A 23,633-nucleotide genomic window follows, 5' to 3' on the forward strand; every position below is an offset into this window, starting at 1 on the left:
TATTTTTTATCTCATGCTCGGCACGTGACGCTCCCACGCACGAGTTGCGCGTAGAGAGACGACACGTTTCATCCCTTGCTGACGTCAGCGGACCTTTTTGGTGGGGCCCGTTACGGAGGTGGAGTAATTTTGTCTTGTCTTCGGGTGTCCACGTGGCAGTGTGCGGGCCCATAGTCGGAGGTAGGCGTTTGCGGCGTTTCTCTGAGGATGTTTTTGCTGGTGTGTTGATCAGTTGAACCCCACTCCCCATTGATGTGTAAGAAAATTCGAAGATTTCCGATGTGTATTTTTTATTTTAATTAAAAATAATATTGGAAGTGAAAAAATAAAATAAATTGAAAGTGAAATCAAACAACCAATAAAGCATTTTAATCATCTAAAATATTTCCTTCATGATTAAAACTGGTAGAAAATAACACATGAAAAACATTGTTAATAAGAATAATTAAGTGCTAAATCAACTAAAAATTATTTTTTATTAGATTTTTGTATTGAATTTAATAGTAAATAAGAAATATTACCACGGAGATGTCATCGACTTTAACCATTGGATGACTTAGATATGATGTATTGGCTTTGTGCTTATCTCTAGCGATGGTGATCGAACTTTCATCTAATGTTGTGTCTTTACCTTTGTTCATTGTGACGATCGGAGAGCTTTCATCTACTACTTTATCTTTACCTTTATTTATTGCGATGATCGAAGGATTTTTGTCTTTGTCTTCTCCGTCGGTGGTGATGCTCTCTTTCCCTTTGTTAATAGCAGTGACGAAATGAAGATTTAGATCAAAAATTTCATCTTCATCAAACATGTGATTATCTATTTCCACGTCCGTAACAAGTTGATATTTCCTTTTTTTGATAGGCAGCAGAAATTGATAGCCTTTTCTTTCTTGATTTTCCATCTTTCTGCTACTACTCACAAAGCGATCAAAACTACTGGATTTTGTAAGGGTAATATTAGAAATTGTTTGACCATTTTTTTTCGATACTACCTATTTAAACGAAAAAGGTAAATATTATTTGTCATTTATCAACTCGTATAGGAGTTGATGTGTCAATAGATATGATACAATTTTTTTTATATTTTTAGGTCAATATTAATTTTCTCTTTTTTTTAATTTTTTTATTATTTAATTGGGTAAATATTAATTTCCTCTTCCTAATATTTCCATTTATAATATTATTATATGTCTATACACCTAAGTCAAATATGATCTTTATTGTTTCTTCTCACCATTGTCCACTTGCAAAATAACTTTTGTCTTGTCACTTTCTCAAACAATAATTATATTTAATATGAATAAAATAGTAAAACTTCTCTCATTATTAAGCCAAATAATAGTTTGTAGAAGTAAAAAAAATATGGGGCATTTATGATAATTATTATTTTATTACCTCATCCACGTACATTGTCCACCTCACCAAATCCATCGTCTTTTTCTCTAACGTTTTATCATTTAAATCAACATTAATTGCATTTAAAAATTAATTTCATTTTAGATTTTTTACTTATTTTGTAAATATATTCTATTTATTGATTAACTCAATATATGCTTTTCTCCTCTATTGTTTTTACAAATAAATTATTAAAATAAAAATGGGATGAAAATATACCTATATCATACATATAAGATAATATTTGATTTCAAATATATATGAGATAATGTTTTATTCATATTAACATTTATTTTATTTTTAATATTTATATTCCTTTTATATTATGGTCCCATAATACCTTTTATGTGATTTTGTTCCATTTTCCATTTTTAACCTTTTGGAAAACAATTTTCATTTTTCTTAAAAAAAATTTGAAAACACCACATTGTTGATTTCGCTTTCTTCCATTTTAAAGAAATTTTATAAAAATATGAAACTTAAAAAATACTATACAAACATGTTTTCAATCTATTTTCATTTAAAAAAAAATAAAAATAGAAAGCAGTCTAAATAAACAAAAGGTTGGAGATCACAAGCACAACATTAATACAATGAGAAATGTTAGAAATTGTTATTTTTCATTAAAAAATAATGTAAAGTACCCCATCACATTTAAAATAATATAGTCGAGGTCTTCAAAATTTACATAATTTAGGTTTTATTATAAAGTATTGTTCGGACAAAATCCTTAAAAGCGAGATATGTTGTACCAAAGTTAGACATGAGTTTCCACTTTTCTATTCATCATTTACACTTATATTGAGCAATTTAATAGAGACTATAATGCATTACCTCCTTATTCGCAGGATGACTTGTTTTGGTCATCAAAATGGATTTCACATAGTGAATGCACTAATATGTATAATTAAACATTGGACATAAGCTATAGTGAATCATAACATAAAACTATCAAGTTGTCATGATTCACTACACTATTATGTTGCATGGACTTTTAATCTTGAGAAGATATTGGGTTTGTGTTGAAATTAGCAAGAGACTTTAACCAATACGTAAGACTTTAATATAGTCATACGTTTCTATGAATTTGGTCACTATTGATGGAGGTTGGTAGCAACAAGTATTATTAATAGAGATACCATGATATCTTGTAAGATTGAAATAGTGTGTCTCTTCGAGTGAAATCAAGGACATGTGATTATGAAATTTATGGTCGTAGTAATTCCTTTAGGAGTATTTGACACATGTTTATTGAAGTTAAAGTATATCAGTTGATCACAAAATAGAAGGGTTTCTAACTCAATGACTAGAAAGGTAATCTTAATGGGTTGATTGCAATGATGAAAATACCGGTCTTCACAAATATATCGATAGATAGATTTTATTGATATACTAGGATGTATTGAGAAATATCAAAACAAAATTTGACAAATAATATCAATGAAAGAAATTTTAAGGAAAAAAATGATAAAATAACAAATAATATACTTATTCTTGTTATTTTTAGTTAATAATATATGTATAATATAATTTGTAATATTTGTATATTGAATTTGAAAATATATTTTATATAAATTTATTTAGTTTAGATATATTCAAAGTTTACAAAGAAATTATGATATATGTATGATTTTTAAAATGTTTAGGTTTTATTACACTTTACTTCCTTAACCTATAACATGTTTTGCACATTGTTCTCTCAAATTCAAAATCGAGCAATGTACCCTCTATGATTTATAATTACCTGCAATGTGCATTTTATTAGAGACAACATTATTTTTTTTAATGAAATGACATGTGCGCTCTGCATGATCAAGGGCAAAAGTGTTTTTTTTTTTTTTTTTTTTTTGCTATTAGAGAGAGCAAAATGATCATTGTTATTTTAAAACCCAAACTGTTGTTGTCTTCTCCCGCGTCGACTGTTTCTCCTCTAACCCATGAGACCCTGTTCTGGAAAGCTCTGAATAGCAATGGCCACACCATCTTCCTTGATGAAACCCAATAGCTTTTGCTTTTGTAGAAACCCCACAAAATCATTGTCACCATCATCTTCATCATCATAAACTAATGATTGAGTGAAATTCACCTTTTGTGATTATTTGAATATTTACATATTTTATTTTGTTTAATACAATGTTCAATTTCATAGATTTGAGTTTACCAAGTTTTGAATTCTCAAAAAGTTCCTTGTTTTATGCATGTTTAGTTGGTGAGAAAAGTTAATAAACTCGAAATCATATAACTTCCACAAGTATTTGAAACCAAATAACCATAATTGATTCCCATAATACAATTTACCTTCCTTTTCCATCAAAATTCTCAATCACCAAACAAAAGCATGAAGAATAATTAGCTGCATTTTGGATTTTAAAATAACAATGATCTTTTTGCCTTCACTAATAGTAAAAAAAAAACATTTTTGCCCTTGATCACATAAAGAGCACATGTCATACCGTCCAAAAAAACAACTTTGTCTCTAAAAAAATGCACATTACATGCAATTATAAATCATAAGGGGTACATTACTCAATTTTAAACTTAAAAGGGCAACGTGCAAAACACGTTATAGGTTGGGGGTAAAGTGTGATGACCAAAATGTTTGTAATTTTATTTTTAAATTTATATTTTTATTATATTTAATTCATATAAAAATTATATTAACAAATACTCATTAAAAATATATGATAATGGTTTTTATATTTTTAATACTCAATTAAATAGAATTCAGTTATAAGATAATTAAAATTAAATTATTTGTTAAAGTTTTATTTTAATATTTTGTGTTTGATAAGAATATATTAAAAATATATTTATTTCCTCTTTTTTTTTTTTATTAAAATGAGATATGAAAGTTAAAGTATATATAAATATGTTAACATTTATGAAACAATAAAATACATTAGTCCAACTAGTAATATGGTTTTTTTTTTTTAATTCAATAGAACATGTTCGAGTCCCACATGTCAGAAAAAAAAAAATTTAAATTTCGAGCCAAAATTTGAGGGTTGAATATTGAAAAAAATCATTTGACCATAAAAAAATATTGGTATTTATTGACAATATTGAGAAAAATCTTGAAATGTTAGCAAAAATTTTGGAAATATTCGTTGAAGGATATATTCGATCAAATATCCTATCATTGCCCTTCGAACCTCAACATTTCGGGGAAATATTGGTCATATTTCCCAAAAATTTTATCCTTGGTTAATAGTAGCACTACCCACTTAGATTATAGACATCAATTCATGAAGAGTTTTCATGCAATGAATAGTAAGTTATAGACCTGAACTTTAGCTCATTGTAAATTCATAAGACACTGGAGCGCAGTTGACTTTCTTTAGTACAGTGTTAAATCAATTTCAAAATTGAATTATGAAAAAGTCAATATTTTCCTATGAGTGTCAATGGTCCTTGTTCAAGCTCTTAGTATATAGCAACACATTTTTTTTTAGGGATTTGGATTTTAGGTTCATAAATATGCATAAGGGCGTTTTGATAAAAATGCAAGGTTACACTAGATCTTATGAATTGGCTTTCTAAACTGAACTATTAGTTAATTAGGACTCAAGTGGACTAGATTAGGTGACCTAAGCATAATTTAGGCTTAAGTCACTTAACCTCATAGGGAGCCTTATAAATACTCCCTTAAGGGTTAGGGTTTCATGTTTTTACCTGTCATCTTCTAGAGACTCTAAAAAGAAACCTTAGCCACCCTCACATGCAAGAGAAAGAGAAAAACTCACCCTTCTTTTATGTTGGAAACCATAAAGAGAGAGATTAGGTTGAAGACTTTTGAGTAGACAAGCTCTATGATGACTGACTATAACGGTTTTTGGTATCTTAATCAGATAGGATTTGATCTTAGAACATCCGAATCGTAGGTTTGATTTTTTAATCTCTAAATTTAATATTTATTTTAGCTTTGAAACTATTATTTTTCGTTGCATTATATTTAGAGTCCTACGAATAGATAGCATGCACTTTATGAGATCCAAGGTCGGGAAACAAAGTAATTCAAGGTTCCTAACAAATATTTTATTCTTACCAAAAGTAACTTGGTCAAATTATATAACCTAATCATATTGAAAAATATTTTATCATATTTCATTCAATGATTGGAAAAATAAGATGTTAGAGAAAACAAACCAATCAACTTGACTGTTGTTTTGGGTTGATTAATTAATCTGGGTATAAAGCCTAGTATATATATTGTTGTGAAAAACTATGGAAATAATAATAATAATAATAATAATAGGAAGAAGATAATAATAGAATGAAAATAAAAAACACAACGATTTACATTATTTAACCTAAAGTCTACATCCACGAGGAAAGACAAAAAAAACTTCCATTATCATTGAAGGAGATTACAACCCTAAAATTCTCAAATCCAAAAGTCTCAATTACATCTAAAAAGTGATTCTCACTTTTTCGTCAAAATATCTTTCTATATATTTTACTAATTACATATGAAGATTCCCCATAGAAAACTGATTGTATAATTATCAAAGATACAAATTCCTAAAAAAATTCTCACAATAGGCTATTTCCTTTATGATAATAGGAAACTTCTTTATAAGAATACATCTCATTGGGAAAGTATCAATGACTTTTCAATTGACTCAGAATTAGAATATGAAATGTTTTTCAATAATCTCCACCTTGGCTCAAATTCATAAGATTCAAATAAGCTTGAAAGTCCCCCATATTACTTTACTTTCACACTTCTAAGAGGCTTTCACATACTACCAACACCAATTAAATCCAAGTAATGTCTGAACTTAATTGTAGGAATTGGTTTAATCATCATATCTATTGGATTATCCATTGAAGATATTTTTTTCACTACAATAGCACCATGTGCAATCACATCTCTAATAAAATACATTCTAACATCAATATGTTTAGTCATCTCATGGAACATTTGATTTTTAGTCACATGTCTAACACTTTGACTATCACAAATAACAATAGTCAATTACTATTGTAAGCTTAATTCGTCAAGCAAACCCTTAAGCCAAATAACTCATTTCCCAAATTTTGTGGCTACCATATATTATGCTTCAGTTGTTGACAAAATAATTATAAATTGCAAGGTTGTTATCCAATTAATAACACTACCACATAAAGTGAATACATACCTTGTTAGAGACCTTCTATTCAAATCTTCAACATAGTCAAAATCAACATAACCAACGATTATCTCAGAGACGTCCCTACTTTTATCATATACTAAGCAAACATGTGATGTTTTTCTCAAATATCGAAGTATCATTTTTTACTTCTTGCCAATGGATCTTTCCAAGGCAATCCATATATTGTTAAGATAAAACTCTTAAAAGCATGTCATGATGCAATCATTTAATGATATTTCAGGTTCAATTTTATTTATCCTTATTTCATGCATTATACTTTATAAGCATTCTGGCTTAACATCTCTTACATTGTACATGACTTGGATGCATTAAGAGTTGTATACAAAATCCAAGTCATGGGTTCCTTGCAAGTAAATGATTTGTTCGCAATCGGTTTGTGAACTTAAATAATCTATTTGAGGTTATAGTGTACCACCTTATAATTTGAAGAATAACTAGCTTTGGTCATCAAGATGGGGTTTCTATGGTGAGTACATTAGTCTATATAGTTACACATTAGACAAGACTTACAGTGAGTCATAATATAAGGCTATCAAGTAGTCATGACTTTACCAAGCTATTAGACCATGTTGTTTCTCAAACTTGAGAGAATATTGAGTTTGTGCAAAAGTTAGTAATGACTTTAATCTATGGGTGAGATCGTAAGTTGATTATATATTCTTTATGGATTGGGTCACTATTGATGGAAGCCCGCAACAACATGTATTCTCAATAGAAGCATTATAATATCTTATGGACTTTAAGATAGTGTATCCCCTAAGGTAATCCTAAGGACGTGTAATCATGAAATTTGTGGGCCTATAGTAATTCTTTTAGTAGAATTTATCATATGTTCTTAGTAAGCTAAAGTATATCATTTGATCACATAATAAAATGATCTATAACTCAAGGATGATAGAGATAGTCTTAAAAGGTTGATAGTTTTCATTTTATTATACTATAAACAATCAGTTCATAAAGAGACTACATATAGTGGATAGTAGGACACAAACTCAAATACTTGGTATCTTGTTGTAATATACATATGGTATTGAAGATGCAATTGACTTTTTTATAGTGAGATGTTGAATCAACTTTAAAATTGGATTATGAAGGAGCTAATAATGTCCTATGGGTCCTAGTGGTCCCCGTTCAAGTTCATATTCCTTTATGACACTATTTATGAGGGTTAAATGAGTTTTTAGTTTCAATTATGTGCATAAGGGTGTTTTGGTAATTATGCAAGATTGCACATAGGTAAGTAAACATTATCTTTAGACTGGTCTAATTGATTAATTGGAGTCTTGTTGGGTTAATTAATCAATTAGCAAGCCTTTTTGGGTTGGATTAAGTGACTCAAGCCCATAGCAAACTTAAGTCACTTAAATCCAATATGAAACCTATAAATATCTTTCTTAGAAGTTAGAGATTTAGGTTTTGTCATTCTCTTCCTACAGTCTTGAGAGAAAACCCTAACTTCTAGTCTCAAGATCTCTACCATCTCAATGCTTAGACTTAAGGAAGAGTTATCGCGGTGAATGACTATGGGTTTACGAGTTCTTCTTCAAATTTGGAGTTTTCTACACCGATAAGAATTGATTTGAGAACATTTTAATCACAAATATGCATTAATCTCTAAATTTACAGTATTATTTTTTATTGTAATTGTTAGGTTTCCATTGTATGATAGATTTAGATAGTCTAGAATAAATTTTCATGCACGCTAACAATCCAAGGCTTAAGAACAAGGCAATTCAGGATTTCCTAATAGATCTACTTACACTAACTCCATTTGAAATGTCTGGCTAAGTGCAAACCATAACATACATAATGCTTCCAATTGCACTAGCATAAGCAATATGTAACATGTGTTCCCCTTCTTCCTCAAGTTGTGATGATGAAGTACTTGAAAGTTTGAAATGACTTGCTAATGGAGTACTCACCAATTTTCATCCTTGCATTCCAAAATGTTCTAAAACTTTTTCAATATATTTTTATATGATAAGTACAACCCTGTTGTTCGGTCTCTATGAATCTCCATACCTTATATTTCTTTGCAGTTCAAAGGTTTTTCATTTCGAACTCTCCCTAAAATTGAGTTTTCAATGTATTAATCTTAGACATATTCTTGTAGACAATTAACATGTCATCAACATATAACAATAAATAAATAAATAAATAAAAGAACCATCAGATAATAAAATTGTCATACTTACTCCTACAATAGTCATTACTAATCATAAAAGTATCAAACATTTTATACCACTGCTTAGGAGATTGCTCCAAATCATTAAGAAATTTCTTCAACAAACCAATATGGTATTCATTTCCCGAAATAATGAATCTATCGAGTTGATGCATATAAATTCATTCTTCCAACTCATCATGTAGAAAAACAGTCTTGACATCAAGTTGCTCTGACTCTAAATCAAATAAAGCAATCATAGTAAGTACACTTGATTGAGCTATTTTTCACAGTTAGAGAAAACACTTCATTGAAGTCCACACTCTCCTATTGTGTGTGGACCTTTTCTAAAAACATGCTTTGAACCTAGCATCCTTTACTCTTGGAATTCTTCCATTTCTTTTGAAGACCTATTTGCAACCAACAATCTTTTGATATTTAGGTTTCTAAATTAGTTGCCAAGTATGATTCTTTTGAAAATATTCATTCTCCTCATTCATAGCAACAATCCACTATATAAACTCTCTACTAGTGATGGCTTCATGATAGTTACAAGGTTTCTCATTTTCAATGTTTTCTTCCATACTAAGTGCATAAGCATACATATGAGGTGGTTCAATTTGCCTCCTCATTCTATCTACACAAGAACTTATCCTATTAGGAAATTATTAATGACTTTTCAATTGACTCAAATTAGAATTTGACATATTATTCAAATATTGTATTTTGTAATTTCATTTTAAATGTTGACACTTCCGTACTTTTAAATCTCACCCCAAGTCTTTTTTTATGGGGTTCATATGGTTTTTTTTTTTTTTTAGTCAATAAGGCAACTAATAAGAATAGGGAATTTGTATAAAACCCAATTGAAAAATATACAAAAATATATTATTAGGGAATCATATCCATTCAATTAGAAAAACTTTTACAAAGAAAATAAACCAATTAAGTTGACTAGGTAAAAAATCCTAGTCAAACCTATGTGGGTTGTTTTGGTTTGGGATGTAGTTATTGTTGCTCAAAAAAGGGGAAAAAAAAAGGAAAAAAAAAATAGCCCACTCCTAGAAGATGTCACATCTTTGGGACATGGTTTAGCATGGCCCAAGATCCATCATGTTGGTGGGCCAGAAAAAGTTGGGACAGAGTGGAAAGGATGGGAAAGCAATGTGGGCCTAGAAGTACTGGATTGGGCTTGATTTGGTGGACTTTAACGACGCCGTTTTCAGGCACACTTCGCTCCTCAAAACGCTGGGTTTTGACGTTTAGCGTTCATTTGCGAGATTCTTGTCTCCCCGCGTCGCACTGTATATATTCAACGGAGAGGAGCTGTGACGGCGTTTGGAGGCCGAGAAAGTAAGAGATTTCAGTTTCTGAGGCGGGAAAGTACGGAAGCATGTGTATAGCAGTATTCTTATGGCAAGCTCACCCGATTTATCCTTTCCTTCTGTTGCTCAACAGAGACGAATATCATAATCGGCAAGTATAATTTTCCTGGATTTTTCTTCTTCTTTTTCCTTTTCTGATTCCCGCTTGGTTCCCGAGAATTGTGATCAAGACAACACAACCCATCAAAAAAACAAACTGAAATAAAATTCTAGAATGCTGGGCTCAGAATTGTTGTCATAAACCAAACTGGGCATTAGAAGAATATATGTTTTGAATCTGTGGGGCTGTTTGTTTTTTCTGAAGGCCTACTGAGGCTCTGGCATGGTGGCAAGGTGGGGAGATACTGGGCGGGCGAGATGGGCTCGCCGGTGGGACATGGTTGGCTTGTAGCAGAGATGGGAGGTTGGCTTTTCTTACAAATGTGCGAGAAGTTCACCCAATCCCCGAAGCCAAGAGCAGAGGAGACCTAATTGTTCGGTTCTTGGAGGTAGTTTTGATCCAATAAAATCAAACCAAGCTCACTTGTTTCCTTTCTTTTCTCTGTTGATCATCCTTATATCTCTGAAAATTACTTTATAACAATGGAAAATTTACAATCATGATGGCTTTGACAACTTCTTTGACTTGGGATTATGTGCTTTTTTTTTAGTAATATCAAGCAATTTTAATGCTGTTGTGATTTGTTGAGCAAGCAGGTAGGGCTGAGATTATGGTAAGTTGAAAGGGAAAATTTGGGGTTTGAGGGAAAACTATTGATTTGAAATGAATCATTCAAATAAGATCATGAAGTAGGGCTCAATCTTGTTTTCTATTTTGCTTTTGATGTTTTAGCTGGTTTTGTCGTGCCCTATATTTCCTTTGTTGTAATTGATTTATTCTGGAAGGCCTTGGATGATTGTTAGAACCTATAAGTTTCCATGGCTGCAGAGCAAGAAGAATCCCATGGAATTTGCAGAGGAAGTTATGAAGGAGGCAGATAAGTATAATGGGTTTAACTTGATAATAGCTGATCTTTGTTCCAAAACTATGATCTATATAACCAACAGACCAAGAGAAGCTAATGTTTCTGTTGTAGAGGTTTCACCTGGTATTCATGTGCTGTCAAATGCAAGTTTGGACTCACCTTGGCCTAAGGTAAGAAGGCCTGTTGACTTCTTATTTATATGATTGTGATATAATGCATAAAGAAAGAGCTGTTTCTTTGGGTTATGTTTGGTTATAAGGAAAAATGTTTTTTTCAATAGCCTTATGGGTGAGGTCCTTCTCCCAAGGATACATAGATGGTGCTAGAAACTACATATAGCTCCATTCACATTGCCTTTTCTCTAGTGTGGAACTTGATTTGTATCTTGTAATCTCAACCCTAGGAGTCTAAAGGGTTTTTCCTCTGGTTCTTGTTGGTCATGGAACATCCTTGGTCTTCAAGGGTGGGAATCTTGATTGAGATGGGGAATTAATGTTGAAAAAGATGGATAATTAGGGTTGTAACAAGGTTCCATATTTTAAACCAGTTATGTTGCTCACCCTTCATTTAAGCAGGTGGGATAGGAATTTGTAGTTGCCTCTGTTTGGATATGGGAAATTACAGGGACAGGGAAGGAAAAAGGAGGAAGAATATCAAACATGATGAAAAATCTTTAGAAGTTCCATGTACTTTTTTAATTTTCCAAAGAGAAATGGAGATTAATAAATTTAGACAAAAGTAGCTTCTTTTGCTTAAGCCTATATTCTATCTTCTTTCTGCCTTTCCTTCCATTTTCCTTATGACCCTTTTTTAAAGAGTTGGGATGCGGGATCGTTCATCTTATAAAGGGTACTTCAAACTTCTTCCCTCATGCTCACAAGTCGAATGGACTGTCAACCATAACTCAATCCTAACTTCGGGATATTTCCTCAGACTGCTTTTCCTACTGCTTTAAAGAAAATATCAAACAGATTTTGCTGAAAACCTGTGGAGAGCTGTAGGATCCAGCCTTTTGTTTCCCCAAAAAATGCTTGGATGGTGTGACCCACACCCATCTCCCTTGTACCAATCATACATGGATGCTAAGTTCATAATTTGAATGCCCCTGTTCTCTGGGTCCATTTTCAGAGTCCCTATTACTCAACTTCCATTTATTCATTGGCAGGCACGAAGACTAGGTCATAATTTCAAAGAGCTCTTGGATAAATATGGTGAAGGTGAGATCCCCACAGAGGAGATGGTTGAGAAATTAATGAAGAACACAATCAAAGACGATGAAATCGTGCTGCCTCGCATCTATCCTCCAGAGAGGGAACACCAGTTAAGCTCCATATTTGTTGACACAGACACCCCACTGGTAAAGATAAACCCCAGTTGCTTCATCTCTCCTCTGACATACCTTTTCAGTGATGAATCTGATAAATCTTACATATTTTATAGGGACGTTATGGCACTAGAAGCACTTCTTCCGTATGTGTGAGAGCAAGTGGGGAGGTCAACTTCTATGAGAAGCACCTTGAAAATGAAACATGGAGAGAGAACACTGTAACTTACCAGATAGAGAGGATGAAGCAGATAGCCTTGGAATCATGAAGCATATAGAATTTTTTTATTTTTTATTTTCATACTTGAACACTCAGATTCTGCTCCAAACTTGACCAACTTTTATTTATAAGACAAGAAACCTAAAGCTTCCCCACCCCCATCATCAAAGAAAATGATGGGGCTCAAGGTTTTTCTAGAACTACACGACCCAGACATCAAAATCTTCAGACCACCCCTCAGGGCTCAGGCAGTACACTTGACACAGGTGCAGCCGTCCGCGCACTTGCAATAAAGCTTGCCGGTGCCGGTGACTTCCCCCCTGGGGCAGGTGCAGGGGTTGCAGCCGCAGTGCTCCCCGCAGGGGCAGGTGCTGTGGTCTGCCGCAGACGCCCCAGTCGTCGAGCACCTGTTGAGATTTTCCATGGACAAACGAGAGCTGGTAAGTAAATTTGATTCAGAAATTCAAGAAGACGAGAACTGAGGTACTGAGTCTACTGACTTGCAATCCACCCCGCCTGGGCATGGCACCGGGCAGCCGCATCCGGCGTCGCACCCTCCTCTTACATCCGCCATTTTCAGCTTTCTTTGATTCGATCGCTGCTTCAGGTCGTGGGCCTTTCAGCTTGGATTTGATGCCTCCCTTATGGGTCTCTGGGATTCCAGATGAATCACCGGGGGTTAACGCGTGGCGCTTCGTGGCAACCAAAGTGTTACGTGGCATCGTGTTTTCATGCAGCTGTTTGCCACCGCTTTCACTCCCAATTCAGTCAGCTGTTACGTGGCATGTTCTTTACAGGAAGTCCACAAAAGTATTTAATGCAAGGAAAAAAATATAAAGGGTTATTTGATTAAAAGGGTGATTAAAAACCGGAAATCTAACACTTTCATTGACCAAAATATTCTTGTTATTTTTTTTAAAATAAATACTTGAAATGGTTAAGGATGTTTATGTGAAAATTAAGTTATTTTTTAAATAAAAATATGAAAAATATTAAATTCATAAATATGAGAGGTTATTTCAACTTTTTAACCTATTAATTCAAATATAAAATGTAAATTTCTAATAAATATATATTTAGATTTTATTGTGCAGTTATCATGGTTGTTTGCATTATTAAAAAACAATTATAAAAAATTTATACCCAACAAAAATAGTTTTTGAAAATTAATGTTTTTAGACAAATATATATTTTATATTTTTAAATATAAAATAATGTTTATATATAACGTCTTATTTATTTTTAACTATTTTTCATATTCGTAAAATTATATTTTAAAATAATATTTAAAACATAACTAAAAATAATTAAAAATAACTAAAAAATCATTTTATTCGAAGACATTATATTATTTAAAAATTATTTTTAAAAACAATTATCAAATATAATCTTAATTTTTTAAAACACTTCTAAAAAATAAATATCACTTATTTTTAACAAAAATAGTTTATACAAAAATTTAAATATAAGAAATAGTTTTCTACTTAAATATAAAAATTTAAATTTAATGTAAAAATACTTAATTTATTCTTTATAATTATATTTGAAGGTATCTCAAATTCATTTTAAAAAAAATTCTCTTTTTTTTTTTTTTTCTAGGGCAAGTTTATCATGTTCACCATAAAAAAAATATATTTGGTAAAATTTAGGCTAATAGATGAAGCTATAAACAATGAGACAAAAATATGAAACAATGGAACTCGATTGTGTATATGATATATTTGAATGGTCTTATTTTTCAATAGATGTCAACTGATAAAAATATCAATAATGAAAAACAAGATCGTAGTATAAAAAAGTAAGACGAAGATATAAAATAATGAAATAAACACCAAATTGTATAAGTCACATATCGTGATGGATAGATGATCATGACTTTTGTATGGGAAATTAAATTTAAATTGGATATATAAATGGCTTCTTTTTGGGTGTGAAATTCAAGAAGTATTCAATTTCTAATAACTTTTCCACCGGTAAGTTTAAATATGGGTACCTTCATCCAACTTTACTCTCCCCAATAACTTTCTGCACCCATTACGTACCCCATATGAATTTCATAACTTCTTGGTTCATTTCATGTCATGACCTCTCATTAGTCATTACATTGGAAATGAAATCAAAATTAGGAATGAAAAATGATGTACAGGGGGCACTAAAAGACAAGAAGAAATATCTCAATGTAGCTGTCCCAGGGTATGGGGGTCCTTCCGTGACAAGGCCTTATCATTATGTTGCCCCCAGTGGGTGGGGAGGGGGATTGAGCCTCAAATTTTGATGTCTGCTCTGTTTGTTTGGTGAGAAATAAAGTCGTGAACTAGAAAACCTTTCCTTCTTTGTATTCAAAGTGGCTATCAAATAAGCAAGCATTCAACCACTGGTTTTGTTGTGTGTACTTTGTCCATTTTTGGATAAAAATGTTCCAAATTTGTTAAAAGATTAACCAATTAAGCGATCAAATAGGAGTCAGACCGAACCCTAATAATCAAATTCGAATTAAACGAGATTAAGATGTTAAAAAAAACCGATACCAATTAATCAAAAATCATGTAGAAGTGAAGGGGAGAAGGAAAATGATGGGGGGAGAGGTCATTTTCTTTGCAAAAGATGCATGGTGGCATCACCTCATAGATTGCATGTGGCTCTCAACTCTTAAGATTGTGACATTTCTCTTGGTATGGAGGAGTCCTGTCCTGCCCATGGATTTTTTCCCCTTCATCCCCACATATGATGCATACATTCTAAGCGCCGACAAAGTAAATTTTAGGGTCATATTAGCACTTTAATATTATATTTTTTTTTAAAATAATTATATAAATTATGACAGTTCATATCAAATAAAGGGAAAATTTTTGATGCTATATAAGTACATACTCCTTATAATTTTATAAATGCGTTTTAAAACCGTAAAGATCCTTTTGAATTCAAAACGAATAATATTCACACAATTGAAAATGGATTCTTATAAATTATTTATATTATAATCGTATTCGACTATACCCCTATACCAAATTTCGGCTCATACAACATACCATTTTCCCACATCAAAAGATATTTTCTAGAAGCCAACCTGCAACTTGGACAACAGTTGTGCATTTTTCAAACAGAGAGAGAGAGAGGCGCTCTGATTCATGGCTCCTACATCATAGGGTTTTGTATGCGCCCCCATGTTCATTTTCAACCAGCAAGACTCCAACCAAGCAAAATTATAAGATTTTTTCCCAAAGTCCCAACTGCCCATTTCTCTCATTTGAGTATGGCCATTGGCCACCACCTAAAGATGTGGGAGGCTCATAATTAATCATGTGTGTGTACTTTTGTGGGGTCCTGCCCTTAGCTGTGTGTCACAAATGTCCCATTAAAGTAGGGTGCCCCCTCAAGTCCTCTGCTCTACACCACCACCACCCACCAACCAAAAGGTCAAAGAATTTCTATCTTCAACTTTTGGGTTAATTCATCATTTTAAGCTAAATATATTTAATTATTATTAATTTAATTTTTTTTCAATTTTAAATTTTAAATTAATAATGATATTCATATTTAATTTTCAAGAAATTAATCAGTGGGGTTTCTATTTTGAGCAATCTTTTGTGTCAAGTTCGATTGAATAATACCAAGATTAGGTTTTAATTAATTATAGTATCTAGAATTAATGATAAGAAAATGGGTTATGCTTCACTTTTTTGGAGTCACTGATATGTTATTTGTTTATTTGTGAGCTTTGGATTTTAGTCTTGTCAGTTGTCTAGTCTTTGTCTTGTACTTGAAAATTCAAATATTAATGATAGATCAAGAATTTTTTTAAGGATATGTTTGGCATTTTTTTTAAAGTGTTCTAATAAATTATTAAAAAAGCATTTATTAATTATTTTAAAAAATAAAATGTAATTTATAAATTAAGATATGAAAATATCTCTAAAATATCAGCTCGTTTTGAACCCAAAAGGTCCTCATGATTTTTTCCCAACTGTATATATTGTTTAACTTTCTCTCCATTCGATGAGGGTATCAAATAAATCCTCATCGAATTCTAAGATCAGTTTTGATATCATTTACAATAACTCTCATCGGATTCAAAGATCAGTTCTAATATCATTTATAATAACCCGCATCTAATTATATATATTGTCTATTTTGGATCTAAAATACCATAATGATTTTAAAACACATCTACTTAGTAAAAAGGGTCTTGAATACTTTACCTAAAACTTTGTCCCCTAAGGGATATCACAAAATAAATTTCAATCATTCCATTTTGCAATCCATACAAAGTGAAAACAAGAGGAGATCAAGTGGTAATTCAAGAAATTAAAATTTAAATATCAATAATTACAATAAATGTGGGACCCATATACCATAAATGTATTGACAAATCAAGTGAAATGTTTTAAATGCTTTGAATTTTAAAAGTTTTAGTTAAAGGACAGTTTTGATATATTAAGCTTACTAAAGCCCTCCCCAATAATTATTAAAAGATATCACCCTTTCTAATAATTGTTTTACCTAGCCTACCCTTTTGGGTAATTCTCCCTTTTTTTTTTCCGTAAAAATAATGTTTTTTTAAATAAATATTTAAAATAGTTAAGGATATTTATGTGAAAATTAAGTTATTTTTTAAATAAAAATATGAAAAATGTTAAATTCATAAATATGAGAGGTTATTTCAACTTTTTTAACCTATTCATTCAAATATAAAATGTAAATTTCGAATCAATATATACTTAGATTTTACTGTGGGGTTATCACAATGTTTGCACTATTAAAAAACAATTATAAAAAATTTATACGCAACAAAATAGTTTTTGAAAATTAATGTTTTTAGACTAATATATATTTTATATTTTTAAATATAAAATAATGTTTATATATAACATATTATTTATTTTTAACTATTTTTCATATTTGTGAAATTATATTTTAAAATAATATTTAAAACATAACTAAAAATAACTAAAAAATCATTTTATTCGAAGACATCATATTATTTAAAAATTATTTTTGAAAACAATTATCAAATATAATCTTAATTTTTTAAAACACTCCTAAAAATAACTATCACTTATTTTTAAGAAAAATAGTTTATACAAAAATTTAAATATAAGAAATAGTTTTCTACTTAAATATAAAAATTTAAATTTAATATAAAAATACTTAATTTATTCTTTATAATTATATTTGAAGGTATCTCTTTTTTTTTTTTAGGAAGTTTATCATGTTCACCATAAAAAATAAAAATAAAATATGGTAAAAATTAGGTTAATAGATGAAGTTATAAACAATGAGATAAAAATATGAAACAATGGAACTTGATTGTGTATATGATATATTTGAATGGTCTTGTTTTTTTAGTAGACGTCGACCGATAAAAATATCAATAATGAAAAATAAGATCGAAGTATAAAAAGGTAAGACTAAGATATAAACTAATGAAATATACACCACATATCGTGATGGATAGATGATTTAATATCGAGAATCATGACTTTTGTATGGGAAATTAAATTCAAATCGGGCATAAATGGCTTCTTTTTGGGTGTGAAATTCAAGAAGTATTCAATTTCTAATAACTTTTCCACCGGTAAGTTTTAATATGGGTACCTTCATCCAACTTTACTCTCCCCAATAACTTTCTGCACCCTTTACGTACCCCATATGAATTTCATAACTTGGTGGTTCATTTCATGTCATGACCTCTCATTAGTCATTACATTGGAAATGAAATCAAAATTAGGCATGAAAAATGATGTACAGGGGGCACTAAAAGACAAGAAGAAATATCTCAATGTAGCTGTCCCAGGGTATGGGGGTCCTTCCGTGACAAGGCCTTATCATTATGTTGCCCCCAGTGGGTGGGGAGGGGAATTGAGCCTCAAATTTTGATGTCTGCTCTGTTTGTTTGGTGAGAAATAAAGTCGTGAACAAGAAAACCTTTCCTTCTTTGTATTCAAAGTGGCTATCAAATAAGCAAGTATTCAACCACTGGTTTTGTTGTGTGTACTTTGTCAATTTTTGGATAAAAATGTTCCAAATTTGTTGAAAGATTAACCAATTAAGCGATCAAATAGGAATCGGATCGAACCCTAATAATCAAATTCGAATTAAACGAGATTAAGATGTTAAAAAAAACCGATACCAATTAATCAAAAACCATGTAGAAGTGAAGGGGAGAAGGAAAATGATGGGGGGAGATGTCATTTTCTTTGCAAAAGATGCATGGTGGCATCACCTCATAGATTGCATGTGGCTCTCAACTCTTAAGATTGTGACACTTCTCTTGGTATGGAGGAGTCCTGTCCTGCCCATGGATTTTTTCCCCTTCATCCCCACATATGATGCATACATTCTAAGTGCCGACAAAGTAAATTTTAGGGTCATATTAGCACTTTAATATTATATTTTTTTAAAAATAATTATATAAATTATGACAGTTCATATCAAATAAAGGGAAAAATTTTGATGCTATATAAGTATGTACTCCTTATAATTTTATAAATGCGTTTTAAAACCATAAAGACCTTTTTGAATTCAAAACGCACAATTAAAAATAGATTCTTATAAAAATATTTATATTATAATTGTATTCGACTATACCCCTATACCAAAATTCGGCTCATACAACGTACCATTTTCCCACATCAAAAGATATTTTCTAGAAGCCAACCTGCAACTTGGACAACTGTTGTGCATTTTTCAAACAGAGAGAGAGAGAGAGAGAGAGAGGCGCTCTGATTCATGGCTCCTGCATCATAGGGTTTTGGTATGCGCCCCCATGTTCATTTTCAACCAGCAAGACTCCAACCAAGCAAAATTATAAGATTTTTTCCCAAAGTCCCAACTGCCCATTTCTCTCATTTGAGTGTGGCCATGGGCCACCGCCTAAAGATGTGGGAGGCTCATAATTAATCATGTGTGTGTACTTTTGTGGGGTCCTGCCCTTAGCTGTGTGTCACAAATGTCCCATTAAAGTAGGGTGCCCGCTCAAGTCCTCTGCTCTACACCACCACCACCCACCAACCAAAAGGTCAAAGAATTTCTATCTTCAACTTTTGGGTTAATTCATCATTTTAAGCTAAATATATTTAATTATTATTAATTTAATTTTTTTTCAATTTTAAATTTTAAATTAATAATGATATTCATATTTAATTTTCAAGAAATTAATCAGTGGGGTTTCTATTTTGAGCAATCTTTTGTGTCAAGTTCGATTGAATAATACCAAGATTAGGTTTTAATTAATTATAGTATCTAGAATTAATGATAAGAAAATGGGTTATGCTTCACTTTTTTGGAGTCACGTATAGTGATATGTTATTTGTTTATTTGTGAGCTTTGGATTTTAGTCTTGTCAGTTGTCTAGTCTTTGTCTTGTACTTGAAAATTCAAATATTAATTATTGATCAAGAATTTTTTAAGGATATGTTTGGCATTTTTTTTAAAGGGTTCTAATAAATTATTAAAAAAGCATTTATTAATTATTTTAGAAAATAAAATGTAATTTATAAATTAAGATATGAAAATATCTCTAAAATATCAGCTCGTTTTGAACCTAAAAGGTCCTCATGATTTTTTCCCAACTGTATATATTGTCTAACTTTCTCTCTATTCGATGAGGGTATCAAATAAACCCCTCATCGAATTCTAAGATCAGTTCTGATATCATTTATAATAACTCTCATCGGATTCAGAGATCAGTTCTAATATCATTTATAATAACCCGCATCCAATTATACATATTGTCTGTTTTGGATATAAAATGCCATAATGATTTTAAAACACATCTACTTAATAAAAAGGGTCTTTGAATACTTTACCTAAAACTTTGTCCCCTAAAGGATATCACAAAATAAATTTCAATCATTCCATTTTGCAATCCATACAAAGTGAAAACAAGAGGAGATCAAGTGGTGATTCAAGAAATTAAAATTTCATAAAAAAATATATATAATATTACCCACATTTTATACATCTATGAGACTAAAGCTAATAAAAATATTACTCGAAAAAAACAAAAACAATAATAAAAACAAAAATTGATTAGTCCAAGGCATTTGGACCAGCACAGGCTTTGAGGGCGGGACTCCATATCCACTGTACCAAGAACTTTCTCTTTCTCCTTCCATTCAAATTAAATGTTCTTCCCTCTCTGTCCCTCATCACTTGACCGATATACCCTCCTCCACCACCTGTTCCGTACAGCCCCTCACACAGATCGCCGATCTCCGTCGGGGCCGTGGGGTCTTCTCCGGCGTACCACGCGTTCACCAGCGGGTTCGATGACAGCTCCGCCAGCTCGTGTCCGATCACGCTGATCATGCCGTCGACGCCAACGTCCCTGTTCGGCGGGGACAGGGCGGACGGGCCGCCTCCTGTCATGTACGCCGGCACGGCGAAGGGGTACGCGCAAACATCGGGGCACTGCTTCCCGGAGTTCCCCACCCAGGCGTACGGGAGCGTGTAGCCGACCATCGACGGGAAGGTGAAGTAGTGGAAGCCGCAGACGGCGCGGCAGAAATCCTGCACGGCGACGTCCTCGGAGGTCAGAATCAGGTAGATTCCGTTCTTGTGGTCCACCGGGAACGGCGCGGCGCGGACCGCGCTAGCAATCACCTGCTGGATCGAGAGGCGCGTGAGCTGCGCGCCGTGTGAGTACCTCTGATCCGCGTACTCGCCGGCGATCAGCACCGATCTCGACACGTTGGCGCCGGTCTGGTCAGTGTACAGAGACACCGTGCGCCACCACTCCGCGACGGAGGGGGAGGCGGCAGCTCGGTGCGACGCAGAGATCGACAAGAGAAAATCTTTAATCAAAAGCTTCTGCGGCTGCGCCCACTTGCCGTACCAGATTATATATATATTGATCGGAGATGACAGCACCGGACCCATATGATACCGGAGACGCACCAAGTCCGACGAACCCTCAAACTTCTTGGAAGAAGTGAGAGCCCTCGGCGGAAGCTTTGGGTTATACACCTCCGGCTGGAAATCATTAGTTTCCACGGCAGCACCGGAGTAAGGAAGAGGAAGGCTTGCACTTACTAGAAAGAAACATATGAAAATGAACAATGCCATTGCTGCAACTGCAAGGACTAAGGAGTGATGTGGTGGAGAAGGGAAATGAAGTTGGTTATATAAAGGCAAAGGCAGAGAGGAGTGTGGGAGGGAAATGGGCTGGAGACAGCTGCCAGAGAGTGGGCACTCATTTTTTTCCTTTCCCCCCACTCTGATAACTGGGGGAATCCACTTTAGTGAAACTGTTTAATTTACTGGAATAGCCCTTACCCTTTTTTTTGCTTTCCCTGGTTGCTACCTCCTCTTTTTTTCTGAACTGTTGGTTCACACTCAGCTTTTACTATTCTAAATTCTCATTCATTAATAATCAACTTATTAATTTGGGATTAGGAAAATCTAAGGTGCCTATGCTCACCCCCCAATTCCCAATCTTCAATTGAAAATATAAATTGATATAATTAAGATACAATGAATGAGACCCGGGTATAAATAATGATATATATATTATATGTATTTTTTTAATCTTATAGACGCGTTTTAAAACCGTGAAGACTTTTTAAACCTAAAATGGATAATATCTACATGGTTAGAAGCGAATCATTACAATAGGATTTATAATTGAGAGTGTTAAATTAAACCCTGAGATAAATGAGTCGAACATATTTTTATATATATTTTTATTTAGTAAAAATAATAATACGTATATTGTATACGTGTAAGTTTTTTTTAACCTTATAGACGCGTTTTAAAGTCATGAGAGCTTTTTAGACTTAAAACTAATAATATCTATATGGTTATAAACGAGTCATTATAATAGGATTCATGATTGAGAGTATTGGGTTAAACCCTGAGATAAATGAGTCGAACATATTTTTATTTAGTAAAAATGCGTAAAAATATCAAAAGCATAATTTTTATATGAAAAGTAGAATAATTATTATACGAAAAATGAATTACTTCTACCCCATTTATTTTCATGCTCCAAATATACGCAACAAGTTTTAAAGAAAGTGAATAAAACACGTATTGGCAAGAATCCTTTGAGCATAAAGCGGCTAAATTGAAAAAAAAAAAAGCACATTCAAAACGCGTCTCGCTTTTGCATGATTATTATGACAATATTCTTGCGAAGTCATCAGGCAATCATCCTAAGAAAACCAATTAATTAAATTTCAAAACATCTTAATCATCCTCTCAGATAACCCCACTTATTTTATTTGATAGAATTTTGCCTTTCCTTCCCGTCACTCTTTTCATCTATTATTATATTTGTAAGGGTATTTAATAAAACTTAATATTTATTAATCAATAACTTAAATTGATTTTAAATTAAATTATATTAAAGTCGTTGATTTAAAACTTATTATTTAATTCTTACTCTAAATATTAAAGTCGTTTAATAAATTTATAATTACGGTAAAGAAGGTTGAGTAATAATAGAGGTCATGGAATAACAAAAAAGACACCGAAAATAACTAAAGTAAATGAGATAAAAATGTAAAATAAATATATTAGTTGAAAAATAAATTAATAATTTGTTTTAGTTATTACTTAAAATTATTTTTGATTTTAAGTTATATTTATTTATCAAACATACTTAATTTAGTTAATAACTTTAATTAAGTTATTAGGTCATTTAAGTTATTAATTTGGTTTACCAAACACCCAGATTTCAACCTGAAATTATAAGATAAATTGAGGTAATTAAAGTGGCCAAAAATTAAATCTTAATCAATAGACTTTTGAGAAAAAAAAATTCAAAATTTTCTTTTGTTTAAAATATGTTTGACAATGCTTTGAAAAAATTTTCAAATATAAAAAAGACTTTTGAACAAAAACATTAATATTAGAAAGTGTTTTTAATAAATTAAAAAATATTTAATAAATTATTTTTTGAAAAATGTACAAAGAGAAAACATTTCAATTAAAAGTAGTTCAGATGAAAATTACTACCCAAACGCACTCTTAATTAATATGCGTTTTTTGTTTAATCAATAAAAAATGAATATGAAAAA

The 23,633-nt window shown here is 31.8% G+C and overlaps 3 protein-coding genes across 3 annotated transcripts; 1 reads left to right on the top strand and 2 right to left on the bottom strand.

Moving 5' to 3' along the window:
* Positions 1 to 9,973: 9,973 nt before the first annotated feature.
* On the top strand, positions 9,974 to 12,812 carry LOC100853903 (uncharacterized). The gene is made up of 5 exons (XM_003631511.4): positions 9,974 to 10,194; positions 10,408 to 10,591; positions 11,032 to 11,238; positions 12,234 to 12,425; positions 12,509 to 12,812. Exons 1-5 carry the CDS (start codon positions 10,112 to 10,114, stop codon positions 12,659 to 12,661), a joined length of 819 nt encoding a protein of 272 aa, XP_003631559.1. The 5' UTR covers positions 9,974 to 10,111; the 3' UTR covers positions 12,662 to 12,812.
* On the bottom strand, positions 12,650 to 13,349 carry LOC100853931 (uncharacterized). Its single transcript, XM_003631512.4, has 2 exons — positions 13,113 to 13,349; positions 12,650 to 13,019 (listed from the first exon to the last, which is right to left on the bottom strand). Exons 1-2 carry the CDS (start codon positions 13,332 to 13,334, stop codon positions 12,813 to 12,815), a joined length of 429 nt encoding a protein of 142 aa, XP_003631560.2. The 5' UTR covers positions 13,335 to 13,349; the 3' UTR covers positions 12,650 to 12,812.
* A 7,165-nt stretch (positions 13,350 to 20,514) lies between these two features.
* On the bottom strand, positions 20,515 to 22,000 carry LOC100853859 (protein EXORDIUM-like 5). The gene has a single exon (XM_003631510.4). The coding sequence runs from the start codon at positions 21,676 to 21,678 to the stop codon at positions 20,644 to 20,646; it is 1,035 nt and encodes a 344-aa protein (XP_003631558.1). The 5' UTR covers positions 21,679 to 22,000; the 3' UTR covers positions 20,515 to 20,643.
* Between the last annotated feature and the right edge of the window lie 1,633 nt (positions 22,001 to 23,633).

This window comes from Vitis vinifera, chromosome 3 (assembly GCF_030704535.1).
Source record: "Vitis vinifera cultivar Pinot Noir 40024 chromosome 3, ASM3070453v1".
NCBI lineage: Eukaryota > Viridiplantae > Streptophyta > Magnoliopsida > Vitales > Vitaceae > Vitis > Vitis vinifera.